The sequence below is a fragment of the Labrus bergylta genome, chromosome 4 (genome assembly GCF_963930695.1).
Source record: "Labrus bergylta chromosome 4, fLabBer1.1, whole genome shotgun sequence".
Lineage (NCBI taxonomy): Eukaryota > Metazoa > Chordata > Actinopteri > Labriformes > Labridae > Labrus > Labrus bergylta.
Genome location: NC_089198.1, coordinates 16,718,643 through 16,738,183, shown reverse-complemented (window position 1 = coordinate 16,738,183; position 19,541 = coordinate 16,718,643). Strand labels below are relative to the sequence as shown.

Here is a 19,541-nt window from a genome sequence, read left to right as displayed (position 1 = left end):
TCGGACACATAGCTGCTGACAGGCAGAGCACAGAGGCTAAGCACTTTTTTATATAGAAAGTTAAAATATCATCATCATCAACATCGACAGCTGTCCTTGAGAGTTCTAATATGCATTAAAAAACATCTTACATATTGTCATCATCAAAATAGAAACCATCATCATGATCATCATCAGCTGATGGATGGTTTAAGGGCTGTTCATTTTTTCGTCATATTGACTAAAAAGCAATCAGAGAAGCATAAAGGAGGGCATGAGGTCCACTGTATAATACATGTAGTATATCTAACTGCAGAGCTTCACATCCATCATGAGAGAAAAAGTGAGCCGGCTTTGAGAATTTTAATTACAAAAGCAATAAATTATACGTTTCAGCACATAAAATTATTTAGTCTTAAGATTAAACATCCAGTGTTTTTTCTTTTTCAAACAAGCTGCAAACAGCAATCCGCTCTGACCTTACCATTTGGACCCTGTTTGAAGAGTTCCCTCCTCCGTCTGTCCTGGTGCAGGAAGCAAGACCCACTGGTGCTGTCAGGCCGTCTGAACAGACGCGAGGGAGACTAACTGATGTCTTCATCCCTGGCCGCGGCACACCTAGACTGCTGTTATTGTTGGAGGAGAAGTTGGCCTTCAGCTCGCCAGGCTGGGCGACCTGGGTGTGTCCCTGTAGGGTCTGGCCACTGACCACCATGGGCCTGACTGTGGCCATGTTAGCTTGCCGTACGTGTCTCTCCTCCACAGCGCTGGAGGGCAGACTCTCCGCCTCCCTGAAGAAGCGGTCGTAGCGGTCGAGGTACAGTGGCCTCTCTGGCAGAAGGTAATAGTGGGTGTTACTGACTTTACGTCCATCTCGTACAATAGGGAGGATACAGGGGCCCTTACTAGAGGCGTCCTTCCCCTGCGCCTGGATCACTTTAGGTGCAGCATATTTGGGGTCTGAGGCGAAGCTGTGTGTGGTGGGCATAAGTTTACCCGGGGAGGTGGAGAGGTAGGAGCCGTAGTTGTGTGTGGAGGAGCAGGAGGTGGTGGGGCTGACAGAGTAGATTCTCTGCTGGGGGGAGCCCACCACCAGGGTCATGGGGCTGGGAGTTCTGGAGCCCGGCTGGGACAGAGGGTCCCTGGGGGGAATCTGAGGAGGCCTGTCCGGGTCTAAGGCTGAAACATCATCAACTGGGTCGACCGTTGTCGGTGACAGAGAGAGATCCCTCGACCAGCGAGAAGAGGAGTAGTCGCCTCTTTTTACAGGGCGTGGGGGGATGGGGACACGAGGGGGGATCTGAGGTTTGTCATCATTGGGGAACAGGACACCCTGCTGGTGTCCCTCAGTCTGTGGAGTCTGGGGGCAGGAGGTGGAGGTCTGAGAGGGTGCAGCACTAGCTGTGGGTACGTTGAGTCTCCTCATGCATTCCTGCTGCAGCTCCTGGAAGATCTCCGCTGACTGGGAGAAGGAGGTGGACAGATTCTGGCTGTGCTTGCTGGGGAGGAAGAGGTTGTCCTCCAGTCCTGGTCTGTCTGAACCCCTGGAGACCAGCACCTCACCCTCCACCTTCTGAACAGCACTGATATCATCTTCCTCCAGCTCCTCTTCATGCTGCTGCTCCGAGCTGTTGATGGAGCTCACCTTTGGAGGAGAGTAAGAATTCAGTGTTTTTGGTATCAGAGGAAGAAAATGAAACTTTTGCAGAATTAAAAATGTGCTGCATCACCTCCTACCGTACCTCCATGTCGTCTTCATCCTGAGCTACATCATCATATGCTGGGGGTGGAGGTAAAGGCCGAGCATCCCAGTCCACAACAGGCGTTGGGTGTAGGGGGCGGGGCAAAGATTTCGACGGGCTCTGAGGTGGAGTCCGATCAAGGATGTTCCCTGCTTCCAAAGCGAGCCGTGCAAGGAAAGGAATCTGAACTTCAAACACAGGGGAGGGGGAGGGTGTTGGCGGGGGGAACTCCTCCCCAAAGTCAATGAGGGACACCTCACTGTGGGGGTTGTACCCTGGGCCTGAAGTCCGGCCTCCCCCCTGTTTGGAGGCAGAGATCCACGCAGCCGGTTTCAGTTTTAAGCCTTTGACAGATCCTGTTTTTCGAAGTGATAATCTCTTTAGTCCGACTGAAGTCAGATCCTCGTCATCGTTCACTGGATCATAGCAAGGCTCTGGAATCAAAACATACAATACGTCTATAAATTCACTGATATAAGGGAGAACACGACACTGATGTTCATTCAAACATCACAAACTATGAAGCACGCTCCACTCCAAAAATTGAACTCCAGAGTGGAAGTTAGTCCTAGAGCGCACAGCAAGGACACTGCACACCTGTTAGAGGGACACAACATGTGGAAAGATGGAGACAATGGCGTAAAGAAAAGAAATAAAAGTAGACAACAGAACCACTGCAAAGACAGGCAAAGGATAAACAAAACAATAATGGATGTACCTTTGAAGAGTGGTGCTAGGAGGGAACAAAGAGGGCAGGAGCAATGTGTGAGGAGCTGCTGAGGGAAGCCTGACTTACTCTTGATAAACACGGCCGGTTGAGGAGGCCGGGGAGGAGGCTCCTCTGGAAAAATGTGAGCAATTACCGCAGCCGCAAAAAGGAAAAACAGAAAAGAAAAGACAGCAGCAGAGAAAGAAAGATTAGTGGGGAAGCAGGAAGCTAATGTCACTGTTCATGAAAGCCTTGCCAGAGAGTGTTAAAAAAAACTGTGAATATGTACAGTGTATGTAACTTCTAAAATTAACAAAAATAAAAGAATAACTCAACAGGCCATTACAACAAGCCTTGAAGAGTTTGGTTTCAGTCAAGTATACAAAACCTGGTGCAGCTATTACTTTGAGTTGATTGGTTGAATTAGAGTTCACAGTTGGTTTATCCCAGACACAAAATTATTCACACTTTTAGATGGTTTAAGTTTTTGGCTCTTTAACTCACTTCTAGCCCGCCCTGGGAGCTGTGTGGGACGAGCAGCACTGAGGTCGACACTGAGGACATCCGGAGGGTCCATGGGATTCCCGAGGTACAGACTGGAGGGGAGAGAAAGACAGACTTAATTACAGACGATGTCAAAATACTGAATTCAATTGGTCTGGTTGCTGTAATGTTGTAAAAAGGTGAGAGATTTTTAACAATGTGCTACTGCCATCTGTTGGTTAGAGCATGTTATTGCATTTGCAAAAACTACTCGGATAGACTTATACCATCAATCCTCATCATATTTCTTTGAATGCATGAATGTTAAGTAAGAGGTGAAGAGCTCTTTGAGTATTATTTGGCACTGATCCCACAAAAAAACAAATGAGTCCTTACTCATCGATCCTGTCAGGGAAGCCCCAGCAGCGGTGAGGGTTGGAGTCTCCGTGTCCCGTGTGGATGAAGCTGTTCTTGAGCGGCCGGCTGATGTCATGAGCCGACAAACCCGCGACTGATGTCACCACGTTTCTGGGGAACTGTCCCATCTTCAGGGTCCGCTTGTTCTGACCTCGCCACCAGTAGTTCTCTGCCCTGGAAGAGATGGAAATACAAATGATGAAACATGGCGGAACAAAGCAGTGCATTTAATTGAGTATAAAATCTTTGAGTATAAAATCTAGTTATTCAAACCGAAATATCTAAAAGACTGGGATCCACCTGTAGGCTGTTATGATAAGGTGGAATGATACATTCATTTTTAGCAAGTGCATTTGAATAGTAATAGTGACATAAGGAGAACGGCTTCTTCTTCAGCCCTAATACGACTATTGATACGCACCTCCCCTCTATGATGGTGATGACATCATTGACCTGAATGTGGAGTTTGTCGGCCTCATCAAAGTCCTGCAGAGCACACATGTCTGTGGGCATGGTCTGAAAAACACACACAATGTAAGCAGATTGTCCTTGTAGTTGTGGGCGTTTTTTTTTTTGTTCATACTTTGCAATTATTCCACTAGGGGGCACTAAATGTCAATTTATGCAATTACAGACTGCAGCGAGAGCACTGGCCTTTCTGCACTAAAGGTTGCTTGTTTACCATCATGTATCTGTTGCTTTGCAGACAGGCATGGAAATGGACAGTTTCATGAAAATATATTATCAGTAACAGAAATGAATACTCAGCCACCCTCATATTTTAACAACCTGTGGCTACAGAGATGACAGCTCTCGTACCTCCAGCAGGAACTCGCGCAGGGCGACAAACGTAGGTCTGTCGTCTGGTTTCTGAGCCCAGCACTGCAGCATGACGTTAAAGATATCCTGTGGACAGTCCTCAGGCTTTGGGAGGCGCTCCCCTTCTTTATCTATCTTGTGCAGGATCTAAATTGACAAAAAGGTTTGAATGAAGAAAAGTTAAGAAAGGTGAATAAATATACATTTTACTTCACCTAAATAAGTGTAAATTCTAGTTCTGTGTGTGTGTGTGTGTGTGTGTGTGTGTGTGTGTGTGTGTGTGTGTGTGTGTGTGTGTGTGTGTGTGTGTGTGTGTGTGTGTGTGTGTGTGTGTGTGTATACCTGGCTCCCATTAAGGCCCAGCCAAGGCTCCTGGCCATGTGTGAACATCTCCCAGAGCGTGACTCCAAACATCCATGTATCTGAAGCATGTGAGAATGTTCTAGTCTTCAGGCTCTCCGGGGCACACCTGCAGGAGGAGAGAATACAAACCTTAGCAAGTACAATAAACAAAGAATAAACAAGTCTGTTTTCAGATGATATTTTTTTTAATAAGCTAATAAAAAATTAATGATCTAATTGTTTTTGGAAACCTTTACGTAAATGATATGTGGATACAATTATTTCTAGCCAGTTGCTTGTGCTAAACTACAAAAACCCAGCATGAAATACAATTTCTCAGTGGAATCTTTATGAAGTAAAATAAATCTGTTCAGTCCACCCACCATGCAAAGGGGACCTTTCGATGCTCCTGCATGACATAGTGCTCGTGGTTGTTAGGCAGCGCCCTCATCAGGCCAAAGTCACCGATCTTCACTCTGTGAGCTGAGGCCAGCAGGATGTTCCTACAAACAGAGGCTTAAGTATTCAATAACTTTCTTTACCTTCTTCTGAACATACATGCTTGTTACATAGTACGGAGGTTGGATTATTAAATTCTTTATGATACTATCACCTTTATTTTAATGATCATAGTGTTGAAAAGTACTGAAGATTTCTTTTGAATTACCAATGAAAAAGAGAGCATGTCCCCAACATATTTATGCAATTGAGTCAGCGGTAGGCAGTTTACCTGCAACTTTTGGTAATTAAAAACATAAATCAACCAATACTCTGCCGAAGACTTCTGTTTTTGTTGCAGTGATATCATAATAGGTATCGTTATTGTTTGATTTTTACTAGTATCGTATTTCGGTTTAAAATTCTTGTATGGTGACAACTCAACAAAGTACAGCAGAGCCTCAGAATCACATTTATTACTTTTTGAAAACAGCAATGTAAAGCAGTCTTTGGGGGAAATCCAGGAGGCAGCTGTTCCCTTCTTGCATTTATTCTTCGACCTTCAACTAAAACTAAGATCATCTATGAAGGTTTTTGAAATAAGACTTTTAGAAATGAGTTTTTGGTTTTAGAGTAGCATCCATTTAACTCCTCTTGAAAAGTGAGACTTGTAATGGTCAATCCTGAGTAACCTGACCTCAGGTCCAACTGCTGCTTTCAATTTGAGGCTTCTTATAAACCTGTGATGTATTAAAGGCCTAAGACCCAAATGTGCAGCATTTAAAACCACAGCTTGAGACATCCTTGAAGTGATGTAATAGGCGTGTGCAGTCACAGCTTTACATGGAAAAATTACAGCGCCAACATTTAAGGTAAAAGTGATGAATTTGGGTAAGACCAAGAACTTGGACCACCCAGTTCACTGAGCCAACCAGTGAGTCATGTTGAGTTGGGGCCAAACCTTCCTGTAATAGCCTGTAACATTTCTGGGTGGAGGAGAAGGAGAAGCAATATAAAATATTCACCACACCAATAAAAAGTCCAGAAGGAAAAGTAGGTTTCATAGAAGGTGTGAAGAACACACTCTTTTAAAAACATATTTTCATAGCTGCTAGAGCATAGCTCCAGCTTCAAAAGCTCTCTGTCACCCACCTAGCAGCCAGGTCCCTGTGGATGAACCTCCTCTGCTCCAGGTACGCCATCCCACAGGCCACCTGCACGGAGTACTGACACAGAGTGTGGATCAACACTGGGCCCTGAGGACGGACACAGCGCAGACGCTCAAGCAGAGAACCCAGAGGAGCCAGCTCGGTCACCTTTAGAGGGGGGAGAGAGGGAGAGAGACGGGGTGAGAATAGGAACGTGGGAGGAAAACGTAAAAAAAAAAAAAAAAAAACAAGGGGCTATATGACGTAGAAGAGAAAGAGAGGTGTGACTTGGAGATGAAGAAAGGAAAACAAGCAACAGTAGAAGGAAGAATGAGGAGAACGTAATCATGGCATGGCCCCAAAAAACAAGTGGGGGTGAGGATCATGAAAAAACACAAGAACAGATAATTGAGGGTAGTTGTTTCTATTGGAAATACCTCCCATACCGCCTTTATATTGGGTACTGACAATTTAATCTATTTGTTGGCTACCTCGGTTGCTAGGGGCAGAGATCAACGGTTTGCTGCTTACTAAAGTGTAACTTTAGTCAAAGCTTTCATGATGTCAACCATCGTGTTCCAATCACGATTTAAAGGGCTAAAAGAGCAATCACATTCATACGTAGCATTGCCTACAGCTTTGTAATCATATTTAAAACATGCAGATTCTTTTATCCCACTGTTATCTGCAGATGTTCTAGTCTGGGTATCAGAATCAGTATCTGGGAGGAAAATATAATGTTGAACAAAAACATTAGTAAAAGTGGGATGAGAACAACAAGGTTAAAGTAGTGTACTGGTACACCTGCTCGTATGTATGTGTTAAAGTGTATCTGTCCTCCCTGTGTGTGTGCGATTCTGTGTGTCCACTACCATCTTCATTGGGTGTGTGAGCACCACACCATAGAGGCGAATGAGGTTCTGGTGGTCCAGGGAGTGCATAGCGTTGACCTCACAGATGAAGTCCTCCAGAGCGTCGGGCTGGCTGAGCACGTCCGTCTTCAGACACTTGACAGCGACGTTCAGCTGGAAACAAATGCAAAGACAAAAACGACAGTGAGGGATCATACTATTCAGCCTGGATTCCTGCACCTGTCTTTATTCATTCTCACATCAGCAAGAAATGCTAGAAGTATATATTTTTTTCAAAATCTATTGTAGCGTGACCATGACCCAGTTTTTTCAAGAGTGCATCTCCTTACCACCTTCCCTGCAGGTGTCAGCCACTCTCCTCTCTTCACCACACCAAACGACCCGTCCCCGAGCTTCTCAAACAGCGTCAGATCTTTCTCTGGGATGAGGCAGGTCAGAGCCTGCTGCTGCCCATCAAGAGGAGCTCCACCATCTGGCTGAGTGGTCAGTACCCCCTCACCGAGGCCCAGAGGAGGTGTGGAAGACAGTTTACGGAAGGAGGAGGCCGGCTGGCCCTGCTGGGGGAAGTCCCCTCCGTCTGGGCGCTTACCACTGAACACCTGAAAAAGGAACAGAAGAAGAGAGAGAATGGATGAAGCTGGCTAACCAGTGAGGTGAGAATAAGTCCTGAAATATCTACCTGTCGCTTTGCACTCATGAGACACTGAGCTGCAGAGTGAGGATGGGGATAAAGGGAAGACACAAGATATTGATTTCAATCGTACATCCCAGGTCTCACTCTCATCTCTGTCAGGCTTGCAGATAAATGTTTTTCCAATTCTATTCTCCTCTCCTACACACAGAATTGTCATCTTACTGAATTGATCTAACACTGTCCCAGCCGAAGCGCTGGATTACTGGCATTATCAGACACTGATAATAATACATATCAATAAAGTGACAAAGAGCGTTTTAAAACCTCTTGTCTGATTGTAAAATGAACATCAACACTTTCTGCAGTCAATGCACATCTAGATATGTGCTGTACGTGTAGAAAGCAGAGATGGGTTATGGCCAAGAACCAGCAGTCAGACAAGGGGATCCCCACCACTTAACGGCGGCAAAAGTAGCAGCCCCTCTTTACATGGACACACACATAGAATTAAAGTATAACTATAGGCACAGTGTCTTAAAAGAAAAGTTAAGCTAATGTAACATCTGAACATGTTAAATGTATGCAAGCAAAACTCATAAGCTGTGTGAAACTGGAAAGTCACTGTCTGAAAGTCATAAACTTGAATATTTACCAAAACACACACACACAAGCACATCCGCTACCACACACACACACACACACACACACACACACACACACACACACACACACACACACACACACACACACACACACACACACACACACACACACACACACACACACACACACACACACACACACACACACACACACACACACTTATCATAATAGGAGAGAGAGAGAGATTTCCTGCCTACTAACTTAAATACTGACAACACAGTTAGAATGACAAAGTGTTTAGGAAGTGCCCATTAAGTAGCATTATTAGATTAAGTGACCTGAATGTTTGTGTGTGTGTGTGTGTGTGTGTGTGTGTGAGACTTCCCTGCACAATGTTTGTGCTGTGCAGAGCTGTTAAGGGAAACCTTTGTTTAGAGGTCAAAAAGAAGACTGTTGGAGTGCTGGTAGCATAGTGGTTAGTGCGTGAGCCCTTTGTATGGAGGCTGAAGTCCTCCAAGCGGGCGGCCCAGGTTAGTATCCGACCTGTGGCTCCTTTCCCTCTTGTCATTCCCCACTCTCTCTCTCCCTGATATCCAAATTTATCCACTATCCTATCTCTACAATCAAACAATTCTGAAAATAAACCTTTAAAATACATTTAAAAAAGAAGACTATTAGCAAATATGAAAGCACAGAAACTGATGATGTGGATATATACTGATGGAAATGATGTCGGGTGGTTGCACTTCAAATATATCAGTAAAAAGGTTATATTAAGACTTATAGTATGTCCTATAAGCACATCATATATGCATGATAATCTTAAAATATAAGAGGATGTTGCCTTGATCTAATAAAGTAGATGATGCAAACATGACGTTTTTTTGGCAAATGGACAAACATCAGCAGATCAAAACTGTATCATTTGTGAAAAAGGGTTTCCTTGAATCCCTGGTGTGAAGCATTTATGTCTGGCCAGATATAAACAGTAGCGAGCGGTGTGTGGTTTCACATTCATCAGGACCAGACATGACATAATGCTGCAGACCTTTTTAAAAACACCACATCTCTGTGGTCACTCTGTGGTTTCAAATAGGAGGCTCGACATTCAGAAGATTTCGACTATGAGAGCGCACACTAACACACTAACACACGCACACACACACACACACATACATACACACACACACACACACACACACACAAGGCTGAGGAAGCAGATTACTCTCACTGAGAACCGTGGCAGAGGTGGAAACAGACAGGTATAATTATAGACGACAAGCACCGTCCAATAGGCACCGCAACTTCCAATTATAACAGCCAAAGTACACACACACACACACACACACACACACACACACACACACACACACACACACACACACACACACACACACACACACACACACACACACACACACACACACACACACACACACACACACACACACACACACACACACACACAATATTGGTAACGCTGCTAAGTATTCCCTCAGACACTGTACAACTGGGCCTTCTGTATTTCTGGAGGAATTGATAGTACCTCTTTTAATAATAATCTTAATCTTTCAGCCTTCATGTAAAGACATGAATAAGTGAATCTGTCAGATGATGCACTGTCTCTTTAAGAGAGACTTTGTGCTTAGAGAGACATTTCTATGAATGCAGAATGCCCTCAGTCTGTGTGTCACTTTCTCTTGTGACTGGGCTGTGTGTGTGTGTGTGTGTGTGTGTGTGTGTGTGTGTGTGTGTGTGTGTGTGTGTGTGTGTGTGTGTGTGTGTGTGTGTGTGTGTGTGTGTGTGTGTGTGTGTGTGTGTGTGTGCGGACGTGCTCATTCTCATGTGAAGGGTCAAGCTGTCTTGCACTCTGGAGGATTGTTTGCCGCAGATGTGCTTTTTTTTTTAAAGTCACTGGAACAATAGAGAAATCACTGAGACCTCTTTTATCAAGTCAGATCTCCCCACAGACACACGACAGATTTTTAACATGTGTGATCATTCAATGACGAGAGCTTGAAGAAAAACATAGATACAGTTGTGTGACTCAACTTGGACTCAGACACTAAACTCAATGACCCATTAATATTGAACAATACAACATTTTCCACAGCTTTACCATGTGGAGCTCTGCCAAACTTTCATGAGCACTCAATAATACAACCAGACTGACCCATTTAGCCTTTGCACAGAAATAAGTTTAAGCATGAATATCAGCACGACAGTTTTGCTTCTCTCCAGCATAAATCATTTATACATGCATGTTCTGTTCTCACTGTTCACATGACAGACGTCACCGTGGTAACAGAATGTCAAACATAACATGTACCATAAGGAATAAGTTCTGTTTGTGTGTCTGAGTCAGTTACCTTGCTCATCCAGGACTTGCGCTTGCACATGGCTTTCCTTCTTTTCACGGCCTCCCACAGTCGTCTCTGTCCTTTATCCGATGAAAGAAGAAGAAGAAAGAGGGGATATATGTTATTCCTCCTTATTGCATCAGGTAGACTCATAGGATAGTAACAGACTGTACACTTCATTGAAATTCAATTAAACTACCATAATAAAGAATAAAGACAGACATCTTTGATATGAAAGGGGATACAGGAAAAACCCAAAGTGCAGATTAGAGAGGTGAATTTAAAAAAGTAAACACTCTATATGTGGGGAGAGATTGGAGATAAAAATGTAATGGAAATAAAGAGAAAAGCTGTAGAGCCTGGAGAACAGTGACTTGAGAGAAAGAAGAAATATGTGATGAATATATGAGCAGGAGAAGTGGGTGTAATTAGTCTTAACTGACTTGGTATCTGAGGCCCCAAGGGCTTCTGTAACTGGATTAAGAGCGTTACTGGTTTAACGCCTTTACACACACACATGCACACACACACACACACACACACACCAAAGACAATAGACTTGGCTCTTAAGTGTCCCTTCCCATTCTGCCTAATTACCACTTGTGACTTTTAAATGATATCAGGGGTGTTAGTGAATGAGCTCTACTGAGGGTGACACAAATGACACCCTGCCATTAATGCAGACAAAATTAATACTTCAAGTTCAGGCTACACAAAGTCAAGCCTTGTAGTCAAACCAAAGCAGAGAGGAAATTCACAAGTACATCATTTATTAAAATTTGAATCCCTCTGAAATGTAAATTTAACAAGCAGAAATATGACATAAGAGGCAGAGAGTATCCCTGCATGAATTCAATTCAGGCGGCTCTCGAGGGTAACATGATTTAACTTCCCCTTTCAGAGAAAAGACAAGAGATGAAAGGACAAATGCTGCAAGGATTTCATTTTTTTTAATAATGGGGGAAGAAGATGTCAGTTAGACAAAAGCCATCTTGGCAGTTTCTAAAATTCACTCTCTCATCTGCCACACAATGATCCTTGTATATGGCTAATGTGCAATAAATGTTGTTTGTGCTCAGTTTACAAAGGATTACTAGTTTTTAATGTTTGCAGTACTGGAGTCTAAGACTAATTTTTATCGCATCATATTGTATCACATCACATCGTACTGTGTAGTATCAAATTGTATGGTATTGTATCATAAACCTGTCTGAGTGTTAAATAGACAACGATACCACAGTTAATGATCAGTGATATCTGTCTGGTGTTAATCTCTAAACCTGAAGGAGATGTTCAGTAAAACAAGACAGTTGTTGAGCTAGCTGCTTTGATGAAGAACTGCTAACTATCATGTGTTTGTCATTGGCTTCACAGAAACTTATGCAGTGACCAAAAAATGGCCGAAGTGCTCCTATGAGAGCTAAGCATTATAATTGATCCCTTGAATATCAATGGAACATTTGATGGTGAAAAAGAAGACGAAGCATTGTGCAGAAAGAATAAAGAAATGGCTAAAGGCCTGCAGAAGAAAGCAAAAGGCCATTTGGATTGGGCAGGCGGGTAACTAAATACGGGATGACATCATAATATGTCTTCCCTATAATTAAATATGTTTTCTAGTCAAAATGTTCGGCTACCAATGCCTAACATTTATTATGAACAATCTGGCTCCCGGATGAACTCAACACAAGTGTTCAAAAACACATACTGACCAAACAAACAGTGAGTTTATTTCTTAGGCACCACAAAACCTACCTACACAAACACACACACACACACACACACACACACACACACACACACACACACACACACACACACACACACAGTTCCTCACCAGGTCGTCCCATGCCGATCTTCTCCAGGTCTTCGTTCTTGACGTAGTCGAAGTGAGACAGCCGCGTGACATTAAGGTCATCTCTGATCCGCAGGAAGTACTGCTGCAGCTGCACCTCCATCAGCAGCTCCAGCAGCCATTCTGTGCCTTCCTCACACTGCATACTACTGCCCAGTTTCTGCAAAACACACACATAGACACACAAAGAAAACAGGAAGCTTAGTTTAAAACGTTCGATCGACAGTTTTCTCAACGCAAAGTACAGCCTGATAGAAAGTCACCAAGCAACAATCAAACCATTCTCCTCTGAAAAAAAATAACAACAACAGAGGAACTGAGCTCAGACCCTTTGTGAGCTCGCCAGTGATTGTTTACTCTGGATTACATGATACAAGCGCTGACATTTACATCCACTAACCAGGGGTAGTTTGATGTGCATCTTTATGCACATTCACTCAAAACTAACACAATTCAAACAATGAATTACACAAATTACAGGAAGGGAAAGGGGCTACATGTTGCATGAGCTACTTGATAACACAGATCCTGGGTCACTGTGGTGTTAATACAACACTTTGCCAGCAATTCATCACTGTCAAAAAAATCAAAACGATGTCTAGATAGGTACATAAATACAAAAAGGAGGTGGTATTCTGGTCAGCACTGCTGTAGAAAGCTGGCAGACATCACAGTTATACAACAGGCAGAGATACGAGAGATGAATGATGCACATCTGGGGCCCATAAGCCTCCGTGAAGATAAATGAGAGGCTCCTGACCAATCAGATCACAAAACATACACTGCTCCATATGAGCCATCAATCTTCAGCGTCAAAACACAAAAGGCCATCTTAAAACATCGTCCATCACTGTCCTATTACTGTATGCTGAAAAGAACACAAATGTTAGTTGAATGTCTATTTAATTCATTGGCCAATATAATATGGATAAACCGCAAAAAGAGCTCAACCACTCTATCACTACACCATCTCTCACGCTCGTTCACAGTTATTTATCATCCACAATGGGAGCGTAAAGCTGTAAACTGAACCATTTGACGCCAAGAAATGACAAACATTCCTCATCTGCAGAGACTGACAGGAGGACTTTCGGGGTGGATGCTGGGCGTGGGGGTCACTCCACCGAGGCGTAATTACACTCTGTGAATGAGGGACTTCCTGTGCAGGCTGAGCCAAGGATACGAGGTCTGGAGGGAAAGTGTCAGAGGTCAGAGCTTCCACTCTGTCATTTAAACTCCTTAATGGGCCTGGTTAGAGGCCACTTCCTATTGCTTAATGACTCTGACCTGAGGAGTTAAAGATCGTCTTTCTGTCTCACACAAATTCACACCTACAGCAATGTTGGGCTGTGAAAATAAAGCCAGAACGTGAAATATGTATTTGCTGGCCTTCTTCTCTGAAACTATTCAGCTATGCGAGTGCTCCTGGATTTTTCCATGAATCTCTGATGCGAGGTTGATCTACTGGGAGAGTCCTATCCCCAATGGTTATGCCAGATGTCCGTATCCCGAGACAAATTCACAGCAATGCACATAAAAGTGGGTCAGCTGATCGCTCTGTAGCAACATACAGACATGCAGCTTTGGCTCCACGAGTTTGCTTTGAGTCCTTCGACAGGTCCACAGAAAATAGACTTCATGAAGATGCATACAGCATGAATGCTCTTTGATTTAGCTTTAAGACTAAAGTAGGTACAGCAAGCCAGTTTTTTACCAAATAACACGGCAATAACTTCAGGTTAACTGAATGCTCGCAGTGCCTGTGGTTTAGGGGGTAACTAAAGCTGCAGCCACTTCAATCCGTCTCCATATTTTACATTTTGCTGCATCATGCCTGACCCCCACCCTAAGAAAGACGATACAGAGGTCTGTTTGGCTGGTCCACTGGCTCCCTAAGCAGAGCCAAACGCTATCTGATCATGCTATTTAAAGTATAAAGTAGTCTTTGACATCCCAAAGGACACCAACTCTGTCTCTTTGGATCCAAGAAAGAAACTTTTGTGTACAAAACGCAACATCGTCATACACATGGCGGGAGATGATATCCTCAACAACACAGCCCTGAGTCTGATCCTCACCGGCAGTCAACATGTTGGTGAAACTTTGCTGCACGGTGCCAAAGACGTAAGTCAGCTTCCTCCTGGGCCCCTTTCCATGACAGTGTTGAATCTGAGGCATGAGGGGTCAGAATCAAGGTGCTCCAGCCTGAGTATCACCTTTCTCTGTCAACTTGATCCCCTATTTAGGAAACTGATTAGAAACGTGCACATAACTTTAGTTTTACGCTGCTTGAAGACAGTGTTCGGATTTGATTGGCTGTTTAACTCTACTGGACAATGTAGTGGCAGCAAGCTTACACTTATTTGGTAATCGATCAAACTGACGCCATGAAATACAATTTTCAAAAGATAAAACTGTCTACTCTATGCTGTCACATGTAAAACAGCCTGTATGGTATCACTCCCAGGTGCTTATCTTGAGTCCTTCTTCAATGGGATGTAGGGAAGGGAGGTGAAGGTGTGAGCTCAGCACGAGGTTTGTCACGTTTAAACTATTAGGTGAGACTTATGACAGGACTTGGAGGAATCCAACCGAGGCTAGAAGTCAAGTGTAAAGAGTAATTTTTCTTTCTGACCACATCTCCTGACATGTTTTACACTTGATCCAAAAAAAAGGCAGTGTCAGTTTCAAATGAAGCTTACAAATGTTTATTTTTGGGCTGGAAAGAGCGGTAAAGAAAGTGAAAAAAAAGAGAGAGAAGCAACAACTGTGACACATGGTGAAGGGAATGAGGGATGTAGGAAACAACATGATGTCCCTGTAGAGAAATGCCTCTGGTCTGAACTCATTCCTCATGGTGGTGCAGAAACACACACACACACACACACACACACACACACACACACACACACACACACACACACACACACACACACACACACACACACACACACACACACACACACACACACACACACACACACACACACACACACACACACACACACACACACTTGTCCTGGCCAAAGCCATGTCCTGCATCAGATCTGTTCTGCTCTAACATCCTGCTGCAATAACAACAATGCTCCCAGAGGACGGCCTCTGTCCAGCTGGAGAGTCCACACACATACTGTGCGCACACACACACACACACACACACACACACACACACACACACACACACACACACACACACACACACACACACACACACACACACACACACACACACACACACACACACACACACACACACACACACACACACACACACACACACACACACACACACACACACACACACACGGCGGCCCCCTCCGTACAGTATGCATGATACAAATGCTATATTCAAACATCTGAGCACATGATCCTGACTATAGTAACAACATATTTCAGTGGACTGAGCATACAGCAGACTTACTCGATAAACGTGAAAGTGTGCCAGGAAGGGGAACGACTTTTTTAGCTTGTCAAAGCGTCGCATCCTGAATTCCTTCGTCTGGATGAGGGTAGGTGCCCAAAAAAAAGTAGCGAGTGAGCGTTTAAAACGCTGGAGGCAGCTGCTGGTCTTTTAAACTATTAGCGGACATGTCTCACAGTCCTCCCAGTTTGACGTGACAAGTCTCTGAGGGAATTCTAAGAAGCTCTCAAACTCCTCGGATCCAGACCCGCAGCTCCGAACCCAAGAGGGGGAAGAAAAGCTTCCTAAGATCCTGAACGCAAATCTACAGCATTCCATGGCGGGGCAAACGTCCTGTAAGCCCCTTGTTTGGCTTCAGCTGCTTTAAGAAATAAAACATGCAATCATGAAGCAATTTAGAAAATCAGAGGTGACTTAAAATATGTAGAAGAAACTCTTTAAAAGCTGCTGACTGCAGGAGAGAAAGCCTCCCAGGTCTGCTCGGTGCCCTGTCCAGCCATGTGTCCTCCTCAGACAGCAGTGAGCCAGGGAGCAGAAGTTGAAGAACTTCACAAATAAGTCACTCCTCCTCCTTTGCTTCCTCTCCCTCTCTCTCTCTCTCTCTCTCTCACTCAATTAAGACTCGCTCTCTTTCTCTCTTCCTCTCTGTCTCGCTCTGTCTTTGTGCGTGCAGCTACTGTCTGTTTGCTTTTCCATCCTTCCATCAAGCGTGGGTCTAAAAATAGGCGCAACTTCCCCCTGATTCAATGTCTCTGGTTTCACATTTGAGGGTGTAACAACAACTTGTATGTCTGAGAAAACAAACAAGTTTGTCTGTTACAATGAGTGAGAATTGTGTTCCTTTTGAGTGTATCTCTAATCAGCTATTTTTTTCCCCTTCTTCTCCCTGTTTAACTCCTTTACTCTTCTCAAGGATTCACCCGATCCCTCTGGCCCCCCTCCCCCTCCTCTCCCCTCCCCTCCTGCAGTCAGTCAGACGGTCCGTGCAGTGCAGAGCAGTGCGTGGTGCAGAGGACAGAGGCTTCATGGTATTCAGCCCGGAGGAGCATTTGATCCAGGGCCAAAGGGTCACATTCAACTGCAGGATGGAGCGCTTGTTTCCTGTGATGCAACCGCCCAAACACACACATACAAATACACACACACCAACAAGTGACCACTTAGTCCTCCTATTCCTATGCTCAATGTGCTCTCTCATGTGCTTGTTAGTTTGAGCGTCACTGGCACGACTGGTTTCATTTAAACTTTTATATTCTTGCCTTTAATGCAGGTATATGTTTGTCACAGAGCGCTTCAAAACTGACTGTATTGTTAGGTTATAAATGAGAAAAAGTACATAATGAGTCTCTTCTTTTTCCCCTTTTGAACAGCATATCTCAAGATACACAGGAGTCATAAGGGAAGAGGGAGTCGAGATAAAATGCCCCCATGGGCCAATACGTAGCTGGACTCGTACTAGAGGTTGTTGGGGTGAGGACTAACCGAAGTGTCCTAACCAAAAAAGGAGATATTTCAATCAGTACCTGTTGCTTCATAACGAGACAAAAAGACTGAAACCAGTGCACACAGCAGAGTCCCTGCCTTACAATCACTGAGCAGGAACAAACTTTAAAACTAGAGCTGAAACTGCAAGTCAAGATGAGTAAATTATTGATCAACAATTTACAAACCATCAGGTATGCTGCTTGTTTTTACCTGTGACAATCATTTTTAGGTTGTTTGAACTTGAGGACATCAACTTTTCCAGAAGAAGAATAAATAATAATTTTTTTTTACTAATATGAAGAAGTCAATAGTGAGAGACAGACTTTTTTAAAATCCTGTTTAGATTGAACTACATGTTTGTCAATTTTAAACCACAACAGCATCTCTGTTTGACAGAATAAGGTTATAAATACTCCAGGAGGTTTAAGTGAACTACATCTCTCTTCTTGAATATTTCATCTTATTTCTGCAGAGCAAGGATTCATGTTTCAACACAGAGGGCATTATATGTGAAGGCACATTGAGAGCTATAAAAGGAGAGTTGGATGAAGACAAGGTTTTAAATGAGTGTTAAACTTACACTTATTTGGCTTTAGGTTAGGACTTTAGTTGTACTCGAGTTTAGTCTTGGTCTCAAGACTTTTTGAAGGCCTCAGTCTTGTCTCGCAATCGAAAGCATTACACTCCGTCTCGTCTCGGCCTCAGACTGGGCGGACACCAGATTTTTAAAACTAGACCGGTCAAGACCACTTCTGATTGCTACTTTTTCCACATCATTACTGTGATTAGAAGGAAAACGCCATTTCTCAATTGATTCATAATCTGTTTTTTTTATCCCCCCCGGTAACAGCTGCAACCTTTCCAGTTCTACTGTCTAAGCGAGTGACACACCCCAGCACACAAACTGATGACTTTTTCAGTCATATTTATGGTCTTGGTCTTGTCTCGGTCTCACCCTGCCTTGGTCTTGGTCTTGACTTGGTCTCGATCACTAAATGTCTTGGTCTTGTCTTGGTCTCGGAGCACTCTGGTCTCGGGGATATCTTGGTCTCGGTTAGTGTGGTCTAGACCAGTGGTTCTCAACTGGCGGGTCGGGACCCAGAGGTGGGTCGCAGAGCCATTTTCAGTGGGTCGTGAATGTGTGCCTGGAAAAAAACTTGAGTAAAAAAAGTCGGTGAAGCGCTTTCTGAACATGTTTGTTTTGTTCGGTTTCTTGTTTCTGTCATGTTTTTTACCGACTGAGGTCCAAACCGCACAATTTTTCTTAATCTGATCGGTGAATAGAAGCCACAAAGGCAGCAGATGTCTGTGACTAATACTCAAGCTGAAAATAAAAACCAATTATCTTAACAAGGACCTGCCTCCGCCACCTGACATCGCTCGCCTCTCCCTCTGACTCCTTCTCCGTCTCCATGACGTCTGCTTTGTGTTTTATGCAGAATAAACCTCACCCTTCTTCTCCCTTTCCTTCACTCCTTAAAATAATCCCCTCTCTTTCTCATATCTCCCCTCCCTCCCCTGAGTCTGGCCAACCCGTTGCATTTTCTTCTTTATTTGGTGCTCTCTTTTATTTCCTGCCTCTAATCCTCCAAAAATGTTATCTCTCTCTCCCCCTTTGCTGACTATAAACAAACTCTTTCCCGCTGCTTTTCAGACCCTCTGTGGCAGCGCGCCCCCTCTGTTTGTCTTTTGAAAGACTCTGTTCAGCTTTTGGTTTTCTAATTCCACAGCTTTTTTGTTCTCTTTGCTCTCTGCTACTTAATCAAACTATTCAGCTTTTGACTTGGCTTTTCACTCTTGATGTTTTTCTCTGCTCCCAACCGTCTCGTCCTTCTCTCTCTCTGCTTCTAATTAGAAGGCGTTGGGTTTACTGGAGGAAGGAGGAAGGGAGGTGAGCAGACGGCGGAGTCACGCAGGGGCAGGAAAAAGAAAACAACAACAAAATGGAGATGCTGTCCTAATAATCGGACTTTAATTAAAAACAGGAAAAACAGACATCTCTGGAGAACATGTGGAGCTGTGTCCGTGCTACGGTTTGGTTTGTGTGTAAGTATGTTCCTCCATTTACAACAACACAAGCAACGTGTTTGTTTTCTGATTATCATTCAGTAAACTGACGTCATTCATAAAACATCTTTGGGTTTCATTAAGATTTTCAGCACTATATCTCAGAATACCTGTCAGGAGGTCAGAGGTCATTTGACAACTTTTCTCTGAGAACACTGCATTCCAGC

At 43.9% G+C, this 19,541-nt stretch overlaps 1 protein-coding gene across 7 annotated transcripts in view; it reads right to left on the bottom strand.

The window, feature by feature from the left end:
* tnk2b (tyrosine kinase, non-receptor, 2b) overlaps positions 1-19,541 on the bottom strand; it is a 61,103-nt gene that overhangs the window by 7,733 nt on the left and 33,829 nt on the right. For 3 of the 7 annotated variants that reach the window (XM_020652392.3, XM_065953877.1, XM_020652388.3), the window contains 14 exons: positions 12,384-12,561; positions 10,556-10,626; positions 7,279-7,548; positions 6,950-7,102; positions 6,082-6,245; positions 4,875-4,994; positions 4,492-4,618; positions 4,150-4,296; positions 3,752-3,846; positions 3,310-3,504; positions 2,935-3,026; positions 2,518-2,562; positions 1,722-2,155; positions 464-1,624 (listed from right to left, as the gene is read on the bottom strand). In XM_020652392.3, coding sequence (XP_020508048.1) covers positions 464-1,624; positions 1,722-2,155; positions 2,518-2,562; positions 2,935-3,026; positions 3,310-3,504; positions 3,752-3,846; positions 4,150-4,296; positions 4,492-4,618; positions 4,875-4,994; positions 6,082-6,245; positions 6,950-7,102; positions 7,279-7,548; positions 10,556-10,626; positions 12,384-12,546 — 3,237 coding nt within the window. In that variant the 5' untranslated portion in view covers positions 12,547-12,561. Of the gene's footprint in view, positions 1-463; positions 1,625-1,721; positions 2,156-2,517; positions 2,563-2,934; positions 3,027-3,309; positions 3,505-3,751; positions 3,847-4,149; positions 4,297-4,491; positions 4,619-4,874; positions 4,995-6,081; positions 6,246-6,949; positions 7,103-7,278; positions 7,549-10,555; positions 10,627-12,383; positions 12,562-15,822; positions 16,728-19,541 lie in introns of those variants that run through there. The other 4 variants (XM_020652389.3, XM_020652391.3, XM_065953878.1 and 1 more) reach the window with 4 other exon arrangements.